At 43.0% G+C, this 16,479-nt stretch overlaps 1 protein-coding gene across 1 annotated transcript in view; it reads left to right on the plus strand.

Annotated features, from left to right (window-relative positions):
- Kcnab1 (potassium voltage-gated channel subfamily A member regulatory beta subunit 1) overlaps window positions 1-16,479 on the plus strand; it is a 250,881-nt gene that overhangs the window by 217,040 nt on the left and 17,362 nt on the right. The window contains exons 9-11 of the mRNA XM_036189972.1: window positions 11,091-11,176; window positions 12,017-12,137; window positions 13,245-13,339. Coding sequence (XP_036045865.1) covers window positions 11,091-11,176; window positions 12,017-12,137; window positions 13,245-13,339 — 302 coding nt within the window. The remainder of the gene's footprint in view (window positions 1-11,090; window positions 11,177-12,016; window positions 12,138-13,244; window positions 13,340-16,479) is intronic.

The raw sequence follows: 16,479 nt of genomic DNA on the forward strand, positions 1-16,479 counted from the left end.
CTAATCTGCCTAGATGCAGGCAAACTCTTGCCACCACAGCCAGGGGCTGCTCCCAACACCATGCCTTTCATGGGATGGCGACTGTCCCCTCAGACCATGAGCTGAATAAGCTATTCCTGCCTTCTGCTGTTTCTTGTTGGACATTTGTCACAGCAATGAGAGGAGTGATGAAATGGCCCTGTCAGGTCTCAACACTCACTGCAAAACCCCAGTAACTCCTCCCCACAAGGGAGAACTGGCAGCGGATTACAGGGTGAATAGCCCTCTCCCCTTACCTGAACATCTGAAATCCAGAAGGCTGCAAACTCCAAAACTTGCTGAATGCTGGATTCCAATCCCCAAATTCAAAATTTTGCAGTTTGGAACACCGGGATGCAAACATTCCCATGACAGATACTCAACCATGGAGATGCCAGAAACAGACATTAGCAAGAATGAAACTTTACCCAGAGCAATGTGGCCTAGAAGATAGTAAGAAAACACGGGACAAGGACCAGGCCTGTCCAACCTGGGGCCCATAGGCTACATGTATCCCAGGAGAGCCATGGCACATTTGTAGATGATAACTCAATATCACAATGTCATATGGTTAGACAGCCATCACACTGCTCAATAGTTGAACATGGGCTGGATTTTCCCAGATCAATCATTCGTCAAGAAAATGCCCCCACAGACTTGCCTACAAGCCAATCTGATGGAGGTATTTTCTCAGTTGAAGTTCCCACTTCCCAGATGACCCTACCTTGCCTCAAGCTGACAAAAAAAAAAAAAAATCCTAATAAATAGTCAGGGAAAAATGGCTATTTTCTGTGGTAAGAATAAATAAATGAAACTAAGTCTTTATTTTGTACCATCTAGACACTAAATTAACTTATAGGTCAGAAACATAAGTATAAAACTTAAAATTTTTAGTAGAAGAAAAAGAATCTCTTTTCATGTTTTAATATTTTCCTTTATGTCAGGAGGATACCCCTGATCAGAGAAAGGCCTGCTGTGCTAATTCTCTTTCTATTGCTCAAATTAACATCATGACCAAAAGCAATTCGGGGAAGAGAGGAGTCACACACAGTCCATCACTGAGGGAAGCCAGGGCAGGGACTCAAGGCAGGAACATGGAAGCCGAAACTGAAGCTGAGATCATGGAGGAACACTGCTCATCTGCTTGCTCATCTTGCTTTCTTACATAACTCAGGACCATTTGCCAGGGATGGCACCACCCTCAGTGGGCTGGATCCTCCCACATCAGTCATTAATCAAGAAAATGCCACACACACTTGTTTATAGGCCAATATGATAAAGACATTTTCTCAACTGAAGTTCTTCTCTCTTCCCAGATGACCCTAGCTTGTGTCAGGTTGACAGAAAACCTAACCAGTACGGCTGTGTTCAAACTATGAAAGTTCCTTTATTACAGGTTGATTTCAGTTACATTGTCAAAGGATACCCTAGCATACATACAGAAACACCTTCCCTTAACCTACAGATTAGAGAGTGTGTGGCTTCACAGACATGCCACTTATCCAGAAAAAAATGCAAATCCAGGAGTTTAAGTTCACTTAGGCTTGTTCCTTTAATTTTATTTATTCATTGCCTTGCTCCCAACAAATTTTATTTTAATTAATAGGAATTTGTTCCACTGTTCATTGACCCTTAAGAATTTGACATATTAGCCGGGCGGTGATGGGGCATGCCTTTAATCCCAGCACTCAGGAGGCAGAGCCAAGCAGATCTCTGTGAGTTTGAGGCCAGCCTGGTCTACCAAGTGAGTTCCAGGAAAAGCTCAAAGCTATACAGAGAAACCCTGTCTCGAAAAACCAAAAAAAAAAAAAAAAAAGAATTTGACATATTAAATAATTGCTTTGCATTCTCTATTTATCAAGGATGCTAGCTCCCTTTTATTGGGATAGGACATGTCTCTTTAGCTACTACCACTTGGTATTAAGCAAAGGTGAATTTGAATCTAATAACCTGAAATCACCAGGTTTTGTTAGAAAATTGTCAGGTTCTATTTAAGCTTGTGTTGGAGGGAAAAGTGCAACTTCTTATCCACATTCTATATAATTACATCGTGGAGAGTACCAGCAGACAACGATGAGTCTAGATGTGATACTAAAATTGTTAAAATTGTGCTTGAAGTCACAGCAATGGCGGCCTCTTTCTCCACGGAGTTTTTCTTAGATGCAAATTTCACAAATGGGATCCTCAGGTCCCAGGACTTTAGTCAGTTTGAGCTTATGTGATAAGTACAGGGGATGGATGGGCTACTGGGAGGTAGGTTAACATCCCTTCCCAGCACTTCCCAGCACTTCCCAGCACCCAGAAGGCAGAGGCCGGAAGATCTCTGTGAGTTCAAGGCCAGCCTGATCTACATAGCAAGTTCCAGAATAGCCAGACTATACAGAGAAACTCTATCTTGAAAGACAAAAGAAACAAAAAAAAAATCCCTACTCCAAACACTTAAAATCAGAAAAATTTCAAAATCCAAACATATTTCAACACTGACATGACACCATGAATGGAAAATTCCACACCTGGCCTGCTGGGATAGGCCACAGGAGAAATACAGGTACACTTCAAATATTGGATAAAATAAGCCAGGCATGGTGGCACATGCCTTTAATCCCAGCAGTCAGGAGCCAGAGGCAGGCTGATTTCTGAGTTTGAAGCCAGCCTGGCCTATAGAGGAAGTTTCAGGACAGCCAGGGCTACATAAAGAAACCTTGTCTTTCCAGGAAAGGCGCAAAGCTACACAGAGAAACCCTGTCTCAAAAAAAAAGAAAAGAAAAGAAACCTTGTCTTTAAAATAAATAAATATTATATTTAAAATATAATATATTATTCATAAATATTAATGGTTACTATTAAATAAGCATTTATTATATTTGTTTATTGTTATTTATTCTGTTACATTATGTAATATGTTAAATAAAGATATTTGTTAGTTTATTAAATATAATAGATATTAATATAGAAATTCTATGTATAACATTATAAAAGTAAATTATACATATATGGGAAGTATAAAATTACCTTTATCTTTGTATGTGAAGTATATATGAGCCATAAATGAATTTTGCATTTAGACTTGAATCCCATGCCAAGGTTATGGATATGCAAATATTCAAAAATCCAAAACATCCTCAAATCTGAAGCACTTATTTTCTCAAGCATTTAGAATAAGAAATACTCAACCTGTACCACAGAACACAAATCCCAGGGAACTGTCTCTCCAACCTCTCTCCACCTATGCTTTTCCAAGGTGTGGGTAAGCTACAAACAGCCCAGCTTTCTTGTCCTGGTGTCCTATGTCCTACAGACTAATAGACTCAGCAATGCTAAACATCAACTGCTTTTTTTTTTCAAAGCCTTAGGCCTTGAGCTAAAAGGCTGAAGGTGGGCTGGAGAGATGGCTCAGTGATTAAGAGCACTGGCTGCTCTTCCAGTGGACTGAGTTTGTTTCCTAGCACCCACATGGTGGCTCACAACCATCTGTAACTGCAGTGTCAGGAGATCCAACGCCCTCTTCCAGCTTCCTCCAGCACCAGGCATATGATACACAGTCATATGTGCAGGCAAAACACCCATGCACATAAAATATTTTTAAAAGGCTGAAAAATGTGTATTTCAATAACCTAACTCCTATTTCAGAATCAGAATGAAACTCAGAATCACATTCAAACAGCAGCTAGGACTCACTTCAAAGTATCTCAGTTCAAAGGAAACCACAGATTGTCAGAGCAGAATCTGAGGACCGCAGGATGGACAGCTCACTGTCCTTGAAGATATAAAGCTCCAGAATGACAAGGCTGCACACTGGAACTCTGCGCAAGGGACTTTGCTTTCCCACATCCCTGGTTCTGCATCAATAAAATGAGGGTAAAATATTACTGACTTAAACAGTCATTACAGAGATTACACACTGCTTAATCTGTTCATCTGCACCAAAGAAACTAAGGTCCAGCAAGGTCTCGATATGAGTCTTGGGTTATCAGGGTCTTCTGAATCCTAGTGGGTGCCCTGTACGGTGGAGCCAGGCAATCAACAGCTCTTTCATAATAGGTGTGCTGAGCAGGTTCCAGTCCAATGAGAAAAGGCGGTCTTCTTGCTCTAGGCTCTGAGCTGAGAGGCAGCGGCATCTCTGCAGTCCAGAAAATGATGGACAAATCATACAAGTCCAAGGGCAAATCTCAAAGCTGCAAAGAAAACACCAGCAGTGGAGTTTAAAAAGAAAACAACTAAAGACAGAGAAACAAAACCACTGGTTTGAAATGAAAATTGTGTCTGGGTCTAGACTTACATTTTCTGCCCGAGCTCATAACAACTTCTCTGTTGAAACTTAAGTCCTTGAGTGTATGCCAGGGTCAGCCCCTTCCTAAGTCTTACCTCTTGCTTTAAAATCATACTCCATTTTATCTATGGTGATACAACTATGTATGTGTTAACATTTTAATAAAATGACGAGGTAATTTCAAGTAGAAGAGAAAAATTTAGGTTGCAAAATCCCTCTCCCCAAAACAATTTTTTTTTAAAGAAATTATTTTTCTAGTTGGCCAGTGCAACAAATATATCCAGTGATTACTCATGTCTACTTCCTACTACACTAATAGTGGAATTAGAAGGGACACACACACACACACACACACACACACACACACACACACGCACACACACATGGAAAGCCCCACACTGACTGCCTCAAAGGACTAACCCATGTTGGATTCTTTTGGAGTGAAAAGTGATTCTTGCTACTTCAATACACAAAGAGTTGAATCCACACATCACATCTGGCACAAATGAAAAGAACAATAGTCCTGTGACCAGTCAAAAGTAGAAGAAAACATTGGCTTTCCATGCTCCTTCCCGACTCCTGTCCTGACTGCACTCTGTCCTTCCTCATCGTCCGTTACCCTCTCTTGGTCTCCTTTCTGTCTTTAGACCTTAGACATAAACTCAGAACAAAAATGAAGTCTCCCTCACACTCAGATCCTGGCCTATAGGGCATATATGTAAACAGGTGTAGGTTTGGGGAAAGTCGAAAAATTCAAAAAACCTTTGACTCCTTGCCTCGTAAAGCACCTCTGAGACCACACAGAATCGAGCCATACCTCACTGCCAATATCCAAGCACTTCCTAGCTCTAAAAAGCAGCATTTAGTTAAAGCTGTGGACATGTACGTGTTGGAAGTGATGCCTTTCTCGGGTGGTAAGTTTTCTTTTTTTATTTTTCCATTACAAAAAACATAATACAGATTTATGTAAAGCTTGGGAAATATAGAAGAAAATTACATACTAAATACAGTAAGTTCTCATTTTCTCCCAGCACTTTGCAAGCATCATATCCCAGCTTCTAGCCATGACCAAACACAGTGGACTCCCGGTCTGTCTCCTCACCTCCAGTCAAAGGAAACTGCAGTGCACTGTCTCGCAGACTTCTGGCTTGATCCTTTGTCTCTGTGTCCAGATTCACTTGAGTAACTGTGTTTGATATAAACACTGATTTCTATACATTTACGTCCTTAGTTCTCATGTTTCACTGTTCATATAATCTTAGTATCTGCTTGCAACTGACAAAGTGTTGGGGCCATTTCTTATTTAGTAGAAGGCAATGGAGACGGGGTTGGAAGCTACCATGCTTTATGTGTGGTCTGGTTGCAAAATTAAAATATTTGTCATCCAAAACTTTTCACTCAAAATGTTTGCATCAATTCCTTTGGCATGAAATGCAAATTTTAAGCCCAGGTGAACTCCATTACTGAAAGAAGAGTGTATTAAAATGTGAGAGCTGGGCCTCTTTGAGAAGGAACCAGGCCACATTCTACTCACTGGCTATGCAGTTTGTGTTGGTGCCTCAGAGTCACAAGCATCTACATGCATGATCTGCACCAGTTGAGAGCGAATTCCACACGATCAGTATCATCTTAATTTTAGAGGTGGAAATAAGGTACCTAGAGAGCAAAACTGACCTGCAGGATTTAGTAAGGCCAGCTCCATGTGGCCTGGGGGTCCAGGGAGAATTATCAGGTTGAAGAATAAAATTTCAACCTGAGAAAGACTGCAAGGACCTAACAACGTCTTGTGACCAATTAGATAGCTTTTCTCAAACTTTTGAATATATGTGTATCTATTAATCCAAGCACCCAGGACACTGAGGCAGGAGGATACAAATTTGAAGGCAGCGTGGACTACCTAGCAAGTTCTAGACCATGCTAAGCCACATAGAGAGACTCTGCTCAGTGACAGAAGGGAGAAAGGAAGTGAAAAGGGGGGGGGAGGGGAGTAGAGGGGAGGACATACGGTCTCCTTAGTGGAAACTAAGATCTGGAACTAGGTATTTTTATCAGGCTCCCCAGCGAGCTGGTTCATGTCAACGTGTATGGGTATGCATATGTGTTCATCTTACTATCTGCTTACCTAAGTACTTATTTGCTAAGTACTAAGGCAAATAACTTAGGTAAAGGATAAAGGACCGTTCAATTAGATGGGCCACAGAAGAGAAGGGAGGCTGGAGGGCTTTGTCATTGACGTGGCTTGGGAAGGATACAGTGAGTGGTGTCAGAGACTGTACCTCATGATTACAGTTTGCAGTCCATTAGTCCTGAGGTAGGACTAGAGGCTGTGCATTGGTAATAAGTTCCTGGGCCAGCAGCTGCACTTGGAGACCAGAGGTACAGTAAGCGAACCAACCAGGCCAGGTTTCTAAAATATTCATGCCAGGGTCTCAGCCCGACCGACATAATAGACCCGCAGTAGAGTCTTAGCATGGGCAGTTTTTAAAAGTCAGCCTTAGGGATGGGGGTGCACGGTGAGGTTGTTTCTATCCTGCAGGCAGAGCTGAGAACAGCAGGGGCTGAGGCTGCTGAAAACATCTGGACAGAGAGAGCCAGGGTCAGTCCTATGGGAGCAGACTTCACCTCTGCCAGGGTTCTTTCTCAGAGCCCCATGGATGTAGCATCTTAACTACTTGACAGAGTGTCCTTTCCTCACTCTGAACCAATGCTGTGATAGTATAAGCCTTTCAGTGCGCTTCCATGGGCTGTCAGGATGGCTCAGCAGGTAAAGGTGTTTACTGTACATTTCATCCCTGGGACTCACACACATTGAAAGAGAACAGACTTCTGACTTATGACATCCATAAACTACCATGGCTCACGGACGTGTACACACACACACACACACACACACACACACACACACACACTAAATACATAAATAGTGTGATCATTTTTATTTCAAAATCTTACACTTAAATTTCTTTATCATGTTAAAAATAAATAAAATGAATTTCCATAATTCACAAGCAAAACAGTCTTTGTGTCAGGATTTTTTTCTTTCAACAATGCTGCCCTCTAGTGCCTTTATAAGTGAGCACCATGTTAAAAAACAAAAAACACCTGAGCCATCGATAAAGTAACTTCCTGTTGGCAAGCTAAATTCAGGGGATTTTTCTTTAAAAATAAATAAATAGGCTGGGCGGTGGTGGTGCATGCCTTTAATCCCAGCACTCGGGAGGCAGAGCCAGGCGGATCTCTGTGAGTTCAGGGCCAGCCTGGGCTACCGAGTAAGTTCCAGGAAAGGTGCAAAGCTACACAGAGAAACCCTGTCTCGAAAAACCAAAAATAAATAAATAAATAATAAAAATAAATAAATGCTCTAGGAATCTAATTTAAATATAAGCTGCTACCTATTCAGTTCTCCCTCAAGTTCTGCTTTGGAGGCCGAGCCTCCTCCACAGACAAGAGCTCCTGGGACCTCCTTGCCCAGTTCCTCCCTGCCCTCTATTCAGAGTCACACACAACAGCAACTACAGGCCTGTGCACCTCAGCCTCACCTCTCACACCCACCCTTTCCACCGTGCCACAGTCCATTGAGAAGACAGCATCAAACCCCCACCTCCCACCGAGTTCCACAGACCAGCTGGTCCCTGTTCTTCTTACGGGTCCCCACTCCCAGGCACTCCACTTCCTCCCTCAGTCTCACTATGGTCTCATCAGTGAACCCCTCATTCTAGGTCATCCCCAATGGCACCCAGGTGTTCTCTCACCTCTCCATCTTTAAATAAACCTCTCCCCAGGCATCCCCTGAATTACTGTTCTCTCTACTTGGTTCATTTGAAAACTTGTTGAGTTTGTGCAGGTTGTCTCCAAACCTGCCTGCCCTCCATCCATTCTTCCAACACTGCAGCCTGCCCTTGGCCCTCACAATGACACTAAAATGGCTCCCCTGATCTGCAGTCACTCTCTGCAGACACTGTGTCTGCAGCCTCTGACATGGTTGTTCCGTGCTCTCTGCCCCATGGTCCTCCTTCTTGAAGCACCCTGTGTTCTTGGCTCTAAATTGTCCTTCCCCGCCGGCTCCTGACCAGTCAGTCAGCTGACTGCACAGGGTCCTCTCTGTGACCTCATGCTGGCAATGAAAACCTTGTCTCTTTTTCTCTTCAGACTTCCACCACTCTGACTTAGCACAGTCAGTAAGCTGCCCTCCTTAACAACCCAGCGTCCAGCAGGGGCCATTCATTATCTCAGGGCTTCAGACTCAACAACTCAACATCCCACACAGTGTCACCCACAGCATCCCCACGTTCCTCACCTCCGAAGCAGAGCCCTTGGCTTCCTCCCATTGCCCTCTCTGTAAACAGTCAGGTATCTGGGAGAAGGCCTTGGTTTCTTCCTGCCCGCTATGTGCCACACTCAGTCTGGTCTGTCTTAATTACCAAAACCCTCCTCCAGGTCACTCTTGCAACATGGCAGAATCTTCCCAGAGGCCCGTACTCCAGGGCTTTCTCTTTCACTGGTTCTTCACAGCATAGGCAGGGATGGCGTTCTGAAATACAAACTCTGATTACATGATGTCTCTCTCATTCCCTTGACTAAAAATGTAACAACTCCATTTAACATTTCAGAACATACAGTTTGGTTTGCCCTCTGCCAACCTTATCTCTAACTCCTGCCCTTCCTTGCTGGGTTTCTGCTCCCTTGCTTTCTCTCTTGCTTTCAGGGCCCTATACATGCTCTCCCATCATCCTAAAATGTTATTCTCCCAAGCTTCACATGATTTCATGTTAATTCTTCAGCATAATTCCCAAGTCAGGCATTCCTAGCCCTAACTCAGTAGATCTTCCCTTTCTTTTCCTATCTAGACCTTCTTATATTTTTCTATAACACTCTGCACTTTACAATCACTTCTTTTATCCATCTTTGCCATCTAAGCCTAATCTCCCCAAGTCTAGGAATTTTGTTTTACTATCAGATGAGTCCAGGATTCAGCACTGTGCGTGACAAATACCAGGCTTTCACACTAAATGTGTCCAACAAGTAAAGGAATGAGTCTTCAAAGAGTCGCAACGTCCCCTCCATCTCAACTGCTCTGGCCAAGGCTTAGGTAACTTCCCACGGCCTGGCCACCTGGCTGCTCTGTCCCCTTCACCTTCCCATTCAGCTTGCTCTCTGTGAACCTCTCGGGGTTACCAACATGTTTGACACACCTCGGCAAGTCCAGCTCCCAGAACAACAGGTGCTGATGAACACGCTGGCTGCTGAGCTCCCAGCTCTGGAAGAAACAGGACATGAACGGGGAGGGACTTGCCATGATGGAGGTGGCTCATCTAAGGCAAACATGCAGAAGAAAAAAAAATGGTTTCAGCGTCGAGGAAGTTTTATCATCTCTGTGTGCTCTTTGAAGGAGAGTGGAAAAGTTTCGTACACTTTTTATCACATTTGTTTAACAAGGGATAAATAAGCACAGTTAGGTGCTGCGATAGGATACTGAACACAAGAAAAGGTGTTTAGCTAATGGGCCAAATTCTTTGTTAGACAACAGTGAATAAAAGCATTCCCAGCTTTTAAAACAAACAAACCAAGGGAACCTTAAAACAACACATGTGAGCCAACCAACTAGATGCTAAGACCCTCCCCTTGGCTCTCTCAATACAAATCCTGCCCCATCAATGTAAACACAAATAAGACAACATCTACCCCAAGCTAGGTATACATCTGTAATCACAGCACCCAGGAGGCTTGCTATAAATTCCAGAACAACTTGTTCTACCTAGGGGAATTCAAGGCCAGTCAAGGCTATACAGTGACACTCTGTCTCAAAGAACAAGAAAGAAGAAGGAGATGGGCGGAGGCAGGGGGAAAGGGAGAAAAGAGAGAGAAAGGAATGTATCTATCCCAATTCTATCTTGAGCAAGGATTCTGTTCTGAAGGACATTTAATCTATGGGTATTATTGGGACATAAAGAAGTCTAAGACCTTGACCCTTTAAATACGTCCAGGGATCTGGCATCCTGGAGTGGCATTAACGTGCTTTGTGGAAGCAAAAGAAATCCAGTGCTATCTGAGGATTTGGCTAGCTTCAACTTGAGGCTCTTCATGCCTCCAAGTTCTGTAGGTCATCTGGCTGGTGCCAAGAGGATTAGCTTAGCTTCACTCCATGGGGAGAGGATTAATCTTCCTGATCAGGAAATGTGCTATTAAGCAGAAAGAGGCTAATGTGTAAACTGGGTGGGCCCACCAGCAGGCCCTGGTGAAATCAATTGCATGGGTGTCTTAGAACAAAGTTTAGTTCCAAGTAGTCAAGGACAGGGTGTGTCAAAGTGGGCTTTGAGTCCCTGTGGCCTCAGCTGTTTGTTCGGCGTTTTATATGTTTATCTTCCTGTGAGACACAGTTATTGAGTCATCTCTATGAAATGGCTCTTGAGGATAAGGAACAGCTCTGCAAATCCACCATACGGAGAGACAGGGCATCCAGCGTCTACGACCCCACATTCTACAGTCAAAACAAATGCCTCCCCTCCCTTCTCACTCTGTGAACAAGAACCATCAAGCAATACAAGTAAAGGAAGAAGCTGTGGTGGTCGTTACATTTTTAATACTGTTAAATATTGTTGCTAACTGAAAATGAAATGTCAATTTACCTAAAAGTACTGTCAATCCTCCAAACTATTGATGGTCAATATATGCTGTCACCAGTGTAAGAGCAATTATGTTAATCAAATAATTACATTAAATTTCTAACTTTGGGAGAGAGGAGGGAAAACATGTAACTGTGTAAAGTAGCTACGTTCATGGAATACTGTTTGGGCTTCCGTAGAAATTGTTCGAGCCATGACACACGTGATCAATCAAGGCATGGCAATGTACTGGGGCACCTCGAGGTGGAGCGCAATGGAGATCATGGTGAGTTATTTTCCAGTTTTGATGGCTGCTGAGCACTGTATCATTATTTTTTAGTTACCATGCTTAAGTTGCAATATCTTCTGCAGACTTTTCTCACAATACCGTGGCATTGGAATGCTGTGATCTGTTCCATCATTAGGGAGATGGCTAGCAGGGCTGGGGGCTGGCAGTTTAGAACAAACACAGGGGCCCAGATCTCCAATAACAATCATGTTTTAGCATGTTCTTTGTTGACAAAAGGGCAGAGAGAATGTCAAAGCTAATGAGAAATGGGAATAGAGTATTCTAGCTTTCTTACAATAAGCTTATTGGTAACTATTCTGCTTATAACATGGCACTTACAGATCACTTCTGAGTGTTTAGTTAGAGTTTGATTTCTTTAAGAACCTAACCATATTCAAATAAAATCTTCTTTACAATAGTCCATAATTCAAGCTTTGAGTAATTTGCCCTAGACTTTACTCACTCTAACACTCCCAAAGAATAAGGATTTCTGCCGGGCAGTGGTGGCGCACACCTTTATCCCAGCACTCGGGAGGCAGAGGCAGGCGGATCTCTGTGAGTTCCAAGGCCAGCCTGGTATACAGAGTGAGTTCCAGGAAAGGTGTAAAGCTACACAGAGAAACCCTGTCTCGAAAAACCAAAAAAAAAAAAAAAAAAGAATAAGGATTTCCTATGTTGGGTACCTCACTTGGTGAAGTTTATGACCATAACTTGGCATGTGTTTGGCTTATTTCCATGCTCCATATTTACTCCACTGAAATGAACATCCCCATGGAAATGAAGAGTGACGCGCCAGTGCTCATCAGCATACTCAGTTTCAATCTCTTCTGTCCCTAGGAAGCCTATTCTGTCGCACGACAGTTCAACATGATCCCACCCGTCTGTGAACAAGCTGAGTACCATCTCTTCCAGAGAGAGAAGGTGGAGGTCCAGCTGCCAGAGCTCTATCATAAAATAGGTAATCTTCAAAATCACATCTGATCATTCTTCACAACAGGAGAATCAAGGATGGGGGAGGGAAGGGTGTTAGGAAAATTTTTTCCCAAATGTCTCTAAATAATGTGAGATAGAGATGACAAGGACTGTGCATCTCAGAGATAGTGGCAGAATCAGGTGGGTCCATAGTTCGTCTACAAGATACTGTGATGCCAATCACAGAGTTGTACATTGACTTTCAGACATACACTCAGCAGGTGTTCAAAAACTGCACACACACACACACACACACACACACACACATACACACACACACACACACACACACACACACACACACGACACACACAGAGGAGCCAGTGGATAAGCTGATTTGCATAGTTGCTTGCTTCAGCATAAACATCCATCTGTGAGTAGACTGAGTACCGTGTCAAAAGCACGTAGATAACCATCCACACGTCTCTCACGCTGTGCCTGGGACTGGGTAAGACAGAAGGAAGTTAACAACAATCACCGAGTCAAGACAATGAGATTGTGTGGAAGCAGTGCCTAGGGTGGGGATACAGAGACAATACAAACACAAGAAATTTGGATATTAGAAACATCAATAAGCTGCATTTTCAGGCTTAGATGCCAAAGCAGTTTCCAGAGATGATTTTTCCCCTAAAAATAATAGTCAAATGCTGGATTCAACAATAGCTGGTGCTGTTTCTGTCAAGTACCAGGCATTTGCTGCGTGGTGGGCTGCGCTCCTGCTAGGCACCAGGTACTGTCAGACACTGGGGGATAAATGAAGCTCTGGCTCTCTGTGCAAGCAGAAACTCTTATCTCTTGGTCTATGAATTGTGGCCGTGAAAAGATCATGAATAAGCCATATTTTCGGGTTCACTTGGAAGGCTCACTCCCAGGAACAGACAGTACATGTTTAATTGGTTTATAAAAGAACGAGGCACAATTTGTAAGTCCTAACTTGTAATGGAAAGACGGATGCTGGTATTAACTCATTTATCTGGCCAGCTTTCCTCTAGAGCTGAGCTCTGCTGAAACACACCCTCGCGTTCGGCCGCACTTGGCACAAGCAAGTTTCTGTGATTGTGATTGTGTTATTCTTATTGTTTTTCCCTCGTAGGTGTTGGTGCAATGACATGGTCTCCGCTTGCCTGTGGAATTATTTCAGGAAAATATGGAAATGGGGTGCCAGAGAGTTCTAGAGCATCACTGAAGGTATTTTCCTTCCCTTCTAGCAAAGTCTCCGGGAGGGAAGAAGAGAAGGTGATGGATTAGGAGCAGAGCAGCAGCCCAGGGCTTCTCAGCTTAAGCACACTGTGGCCTTGGCTAGCCGTGGCCTCTGGCAGGCCCCCTCAGCCCTGCCCAGGTCTCTGCTGCTGGCAACGGATCAGTCAGCCCTTCACAATCTGCCTGCACAGAGAATTCGTCTCTAAGGACTGAAAGTGTCCAATGACCTGGTTGACTCAAATCCCTACATTCTTACTTATTCTTATGTTAAAGGAGGTATTTCACTCCTTGTCTGGAAGTGATACAACTTAAAAATCCCTTTTCTATGTAAGAGGATTTAATTTTTCCTTTTCTTGAGAAAACAAAACTTAACCTATAAGGGCTTAATCCATTTGAGGTTAACAGCTGTAGCTGGGTATGGTTTGAGGTTGGCTGACATTTCCTGTCCCCAAATGCAGTAGGAAAGAGGGCCTCAGGAAAGAGAAACTGAACACACCATCACCAGCCTCCACTCTGCCTAGTGGGTGTTTTTATTTTTTTAAATCAATAAGTATTGTACAACATGGTGGGTTTCTTAATGTTGTTTGTCATTTACTTTGACCACTCTCCAGTCCCATCTTAGGCCTCTTCCTGCTGATTAACTTATTGGGGAGTACTACAAACATCTTTCCTTATTAACAACAAGGTGTCTGTGCTTTAAAAGCTTGAGAGAATGTGCAACATTACGATCACAAATTACTCTGCAATGTCAAGGGAGAGAGAATACAGGGATCTTCAAAATTCAGACAAGGCAAAGTCATCTTAAGAAGCATATGCCCAACCCAGGCTCCAGCCTCCATTAGCACTGAACCAGCATAACAGACCAAGCCAAGCTCTTTAGTGTCCGGGGTGAGGGTGGGGGAGGTGGGGGAGTGGGTGATGGCGACAGGACACAGAGACATGGATAGGACAGGACAACTGACCACCAACACTTCCCCAACTAGAAACTTCTCAAGGCTCTAGGCCTTTCTGATGGAAGAGTTGAGATTTTAGCTTGTTTGTTCTCTAAAATCACAAGATATAAATATCCCCCAAAGCATGCTGACATGACAGTGTTCTCATTTTTTAATTATCCCAAAGCACAGTTATCTCAGAATATTTAATGAGATCTTGTTCCTGAAAACTGAAGGTCATTCAGAACAAATTCTAAACAAGTCCATGAAGAAAAAAACTAAAAGCATCGTAGGCAAGATGTGAAAATGGAAGAAGGCAGGAAGGGCATGAAAGAAAAGGAAATACTGAGAACTGTCCTTTTACTGAACACCTACTATGTGTCAAGGAGCAAGCTATGAGTTATCTTTTACTTCCTTTTATCTTCACAATGAGAAATGGACAAAGATAGCTTGCAATCAGTTGTGGCTAAGCTAAATTGTTATGTAGATACTCCTTTACTTATGATGGGGTAAGGCCCAGATAAACACATTATAAGCTCAAAATGTCCTGTCAAAAATGCACTTAATATTTGAATATCATAGCTTAGCCTAGCCTTATCTTGAAAAAAGAAAAATAAAACTTCTAATAAAAATCCCTTTTATACTAAAGAGTTGAGTATCCCATGTAATTGATTGACTATTGGACTGAAAGTGACTAACAGAGGTTGTATTGATACATCTTCTGCTTATCAGTAAGAAAATCCCAAGTCAAACAATGGTAAGCTGGAGACCATCTGCATATTCTTTCATAGGCTTTCCCAAAAATTCAAAGCACTTCACATATGTGGGCTGTTTGTTCTTAGAGTAATCCTCCAAGAGGCAGGCTTCTGCCGGATGCAGAAACTCAAGCTCAAGGACATTAAGCAACCTTAAGACCAGAAACTCCTAACAGATAAAGCTGACATGAGAAGCCAGGCCTCCTGCTGCCGGTGAATTATCTTCCCCAAAGACATCTGTTTCCTTTCACACCCAGGTCTTTAAGGGAAGAAGCAGTTGTGCTGGGTCTGGTCGGTGGGACTGTGCGGCCTCTATCACTGTTTGATAAAAAGCTCACACACAGATGGAAAACTTCCACAAACGCACTCAAAAAAGTAGGAAGCGGGTAGGGAGAACACACGAAATGACTGACTACGGCTAAGCCCAAAGGTAACTGGGGAAATGTTTGGTTGTCTTTCATGAAGTCAGTCAAGTAGGGACTACTGGAACATTAACAGGAAATGTTTAGAACCTGTCCAAGCGAAAGGTAGCTGTTCGTCAAGTGCCAGGCTGCAGACTGCCACAAACTCTCCAGTGTGGTCAGAGCAACATGCCTGTTCTTGGGAAAGCCACTCAAGAGGAACTACCAGAGTGAAAAATGAAAATAAAAAATTCAAGAAGCAAATGTAAGGACATCCTCAGGACTAAATTATAGTGCTAATAGAAAAATTAGGGACATATGGACAGATAGATTGGCAACTTTTAACACAGCCCTCCAAGCAGTTCATATAACACTGTTGTTATTGTCAATGAAATGCTAGTATTTTGTGTCTGCTATATTGAACTACAATTGAATCAATCATTTCTTAAAAAAAATGACTCTCTATGGTTCTTGCAGTAAACAAGATTAGCCAGGGAATTTTCTCTTTTGGTTGGCCCCATCCCTCTAACAATGACTTCTAACTCCACATCATCAACTCTGACTCTTGCTTTTGAGAAGCAAACTGCTTCTTCCAGTCTAATGGATGCCCCATGGGTGTCTGTCAAACCCAGTAGAATGTACTCCCACATTGCCTTCTGCTCAAACTCAACTCTCCTCTAGATCAGCAATGCTTCTCTCTGCCCAGAGTCTAGCCATCCTGGTCAGATGTCATAGTGCTACCTCACATTACCACCTCTTCATCCTCACCGTGCCTAGCAACCACATCCTCCAGACCACATCCTGCCACTCAGGTCCGTCCACCCCTGCACAGCCCTAATGCAGTTCTTCATTCTTCCTTACCAGGTTTACTGCAAGTGAACTTGGATGCTTTCATTTCCTCCCTCTTCCCAACAATCTGCCCTGTGGTTAATTATCTTCCTAAAAGACCCTCTCATAATCCATTTTAAAATGCTTTCATGACTTCTCAGTTGCTGCTTACAGGATAAATCCCAAATCCTCTTGGGATCTAAGTCAAATCA

The sequence above is a fragment of the Onychomys torridus genome, chromosome 6, assembly GCF_903995425.1.
Source record: "Onychomys torridus chromosome 6, mOncTor1.1, whole genome shotgun sequence".
Lineage (NCBI taxonomy): Eukaryota > Metazoa > Chordata > Mammalia > Rodentia > Cricetidae > Onychomys > Onychomys torridus.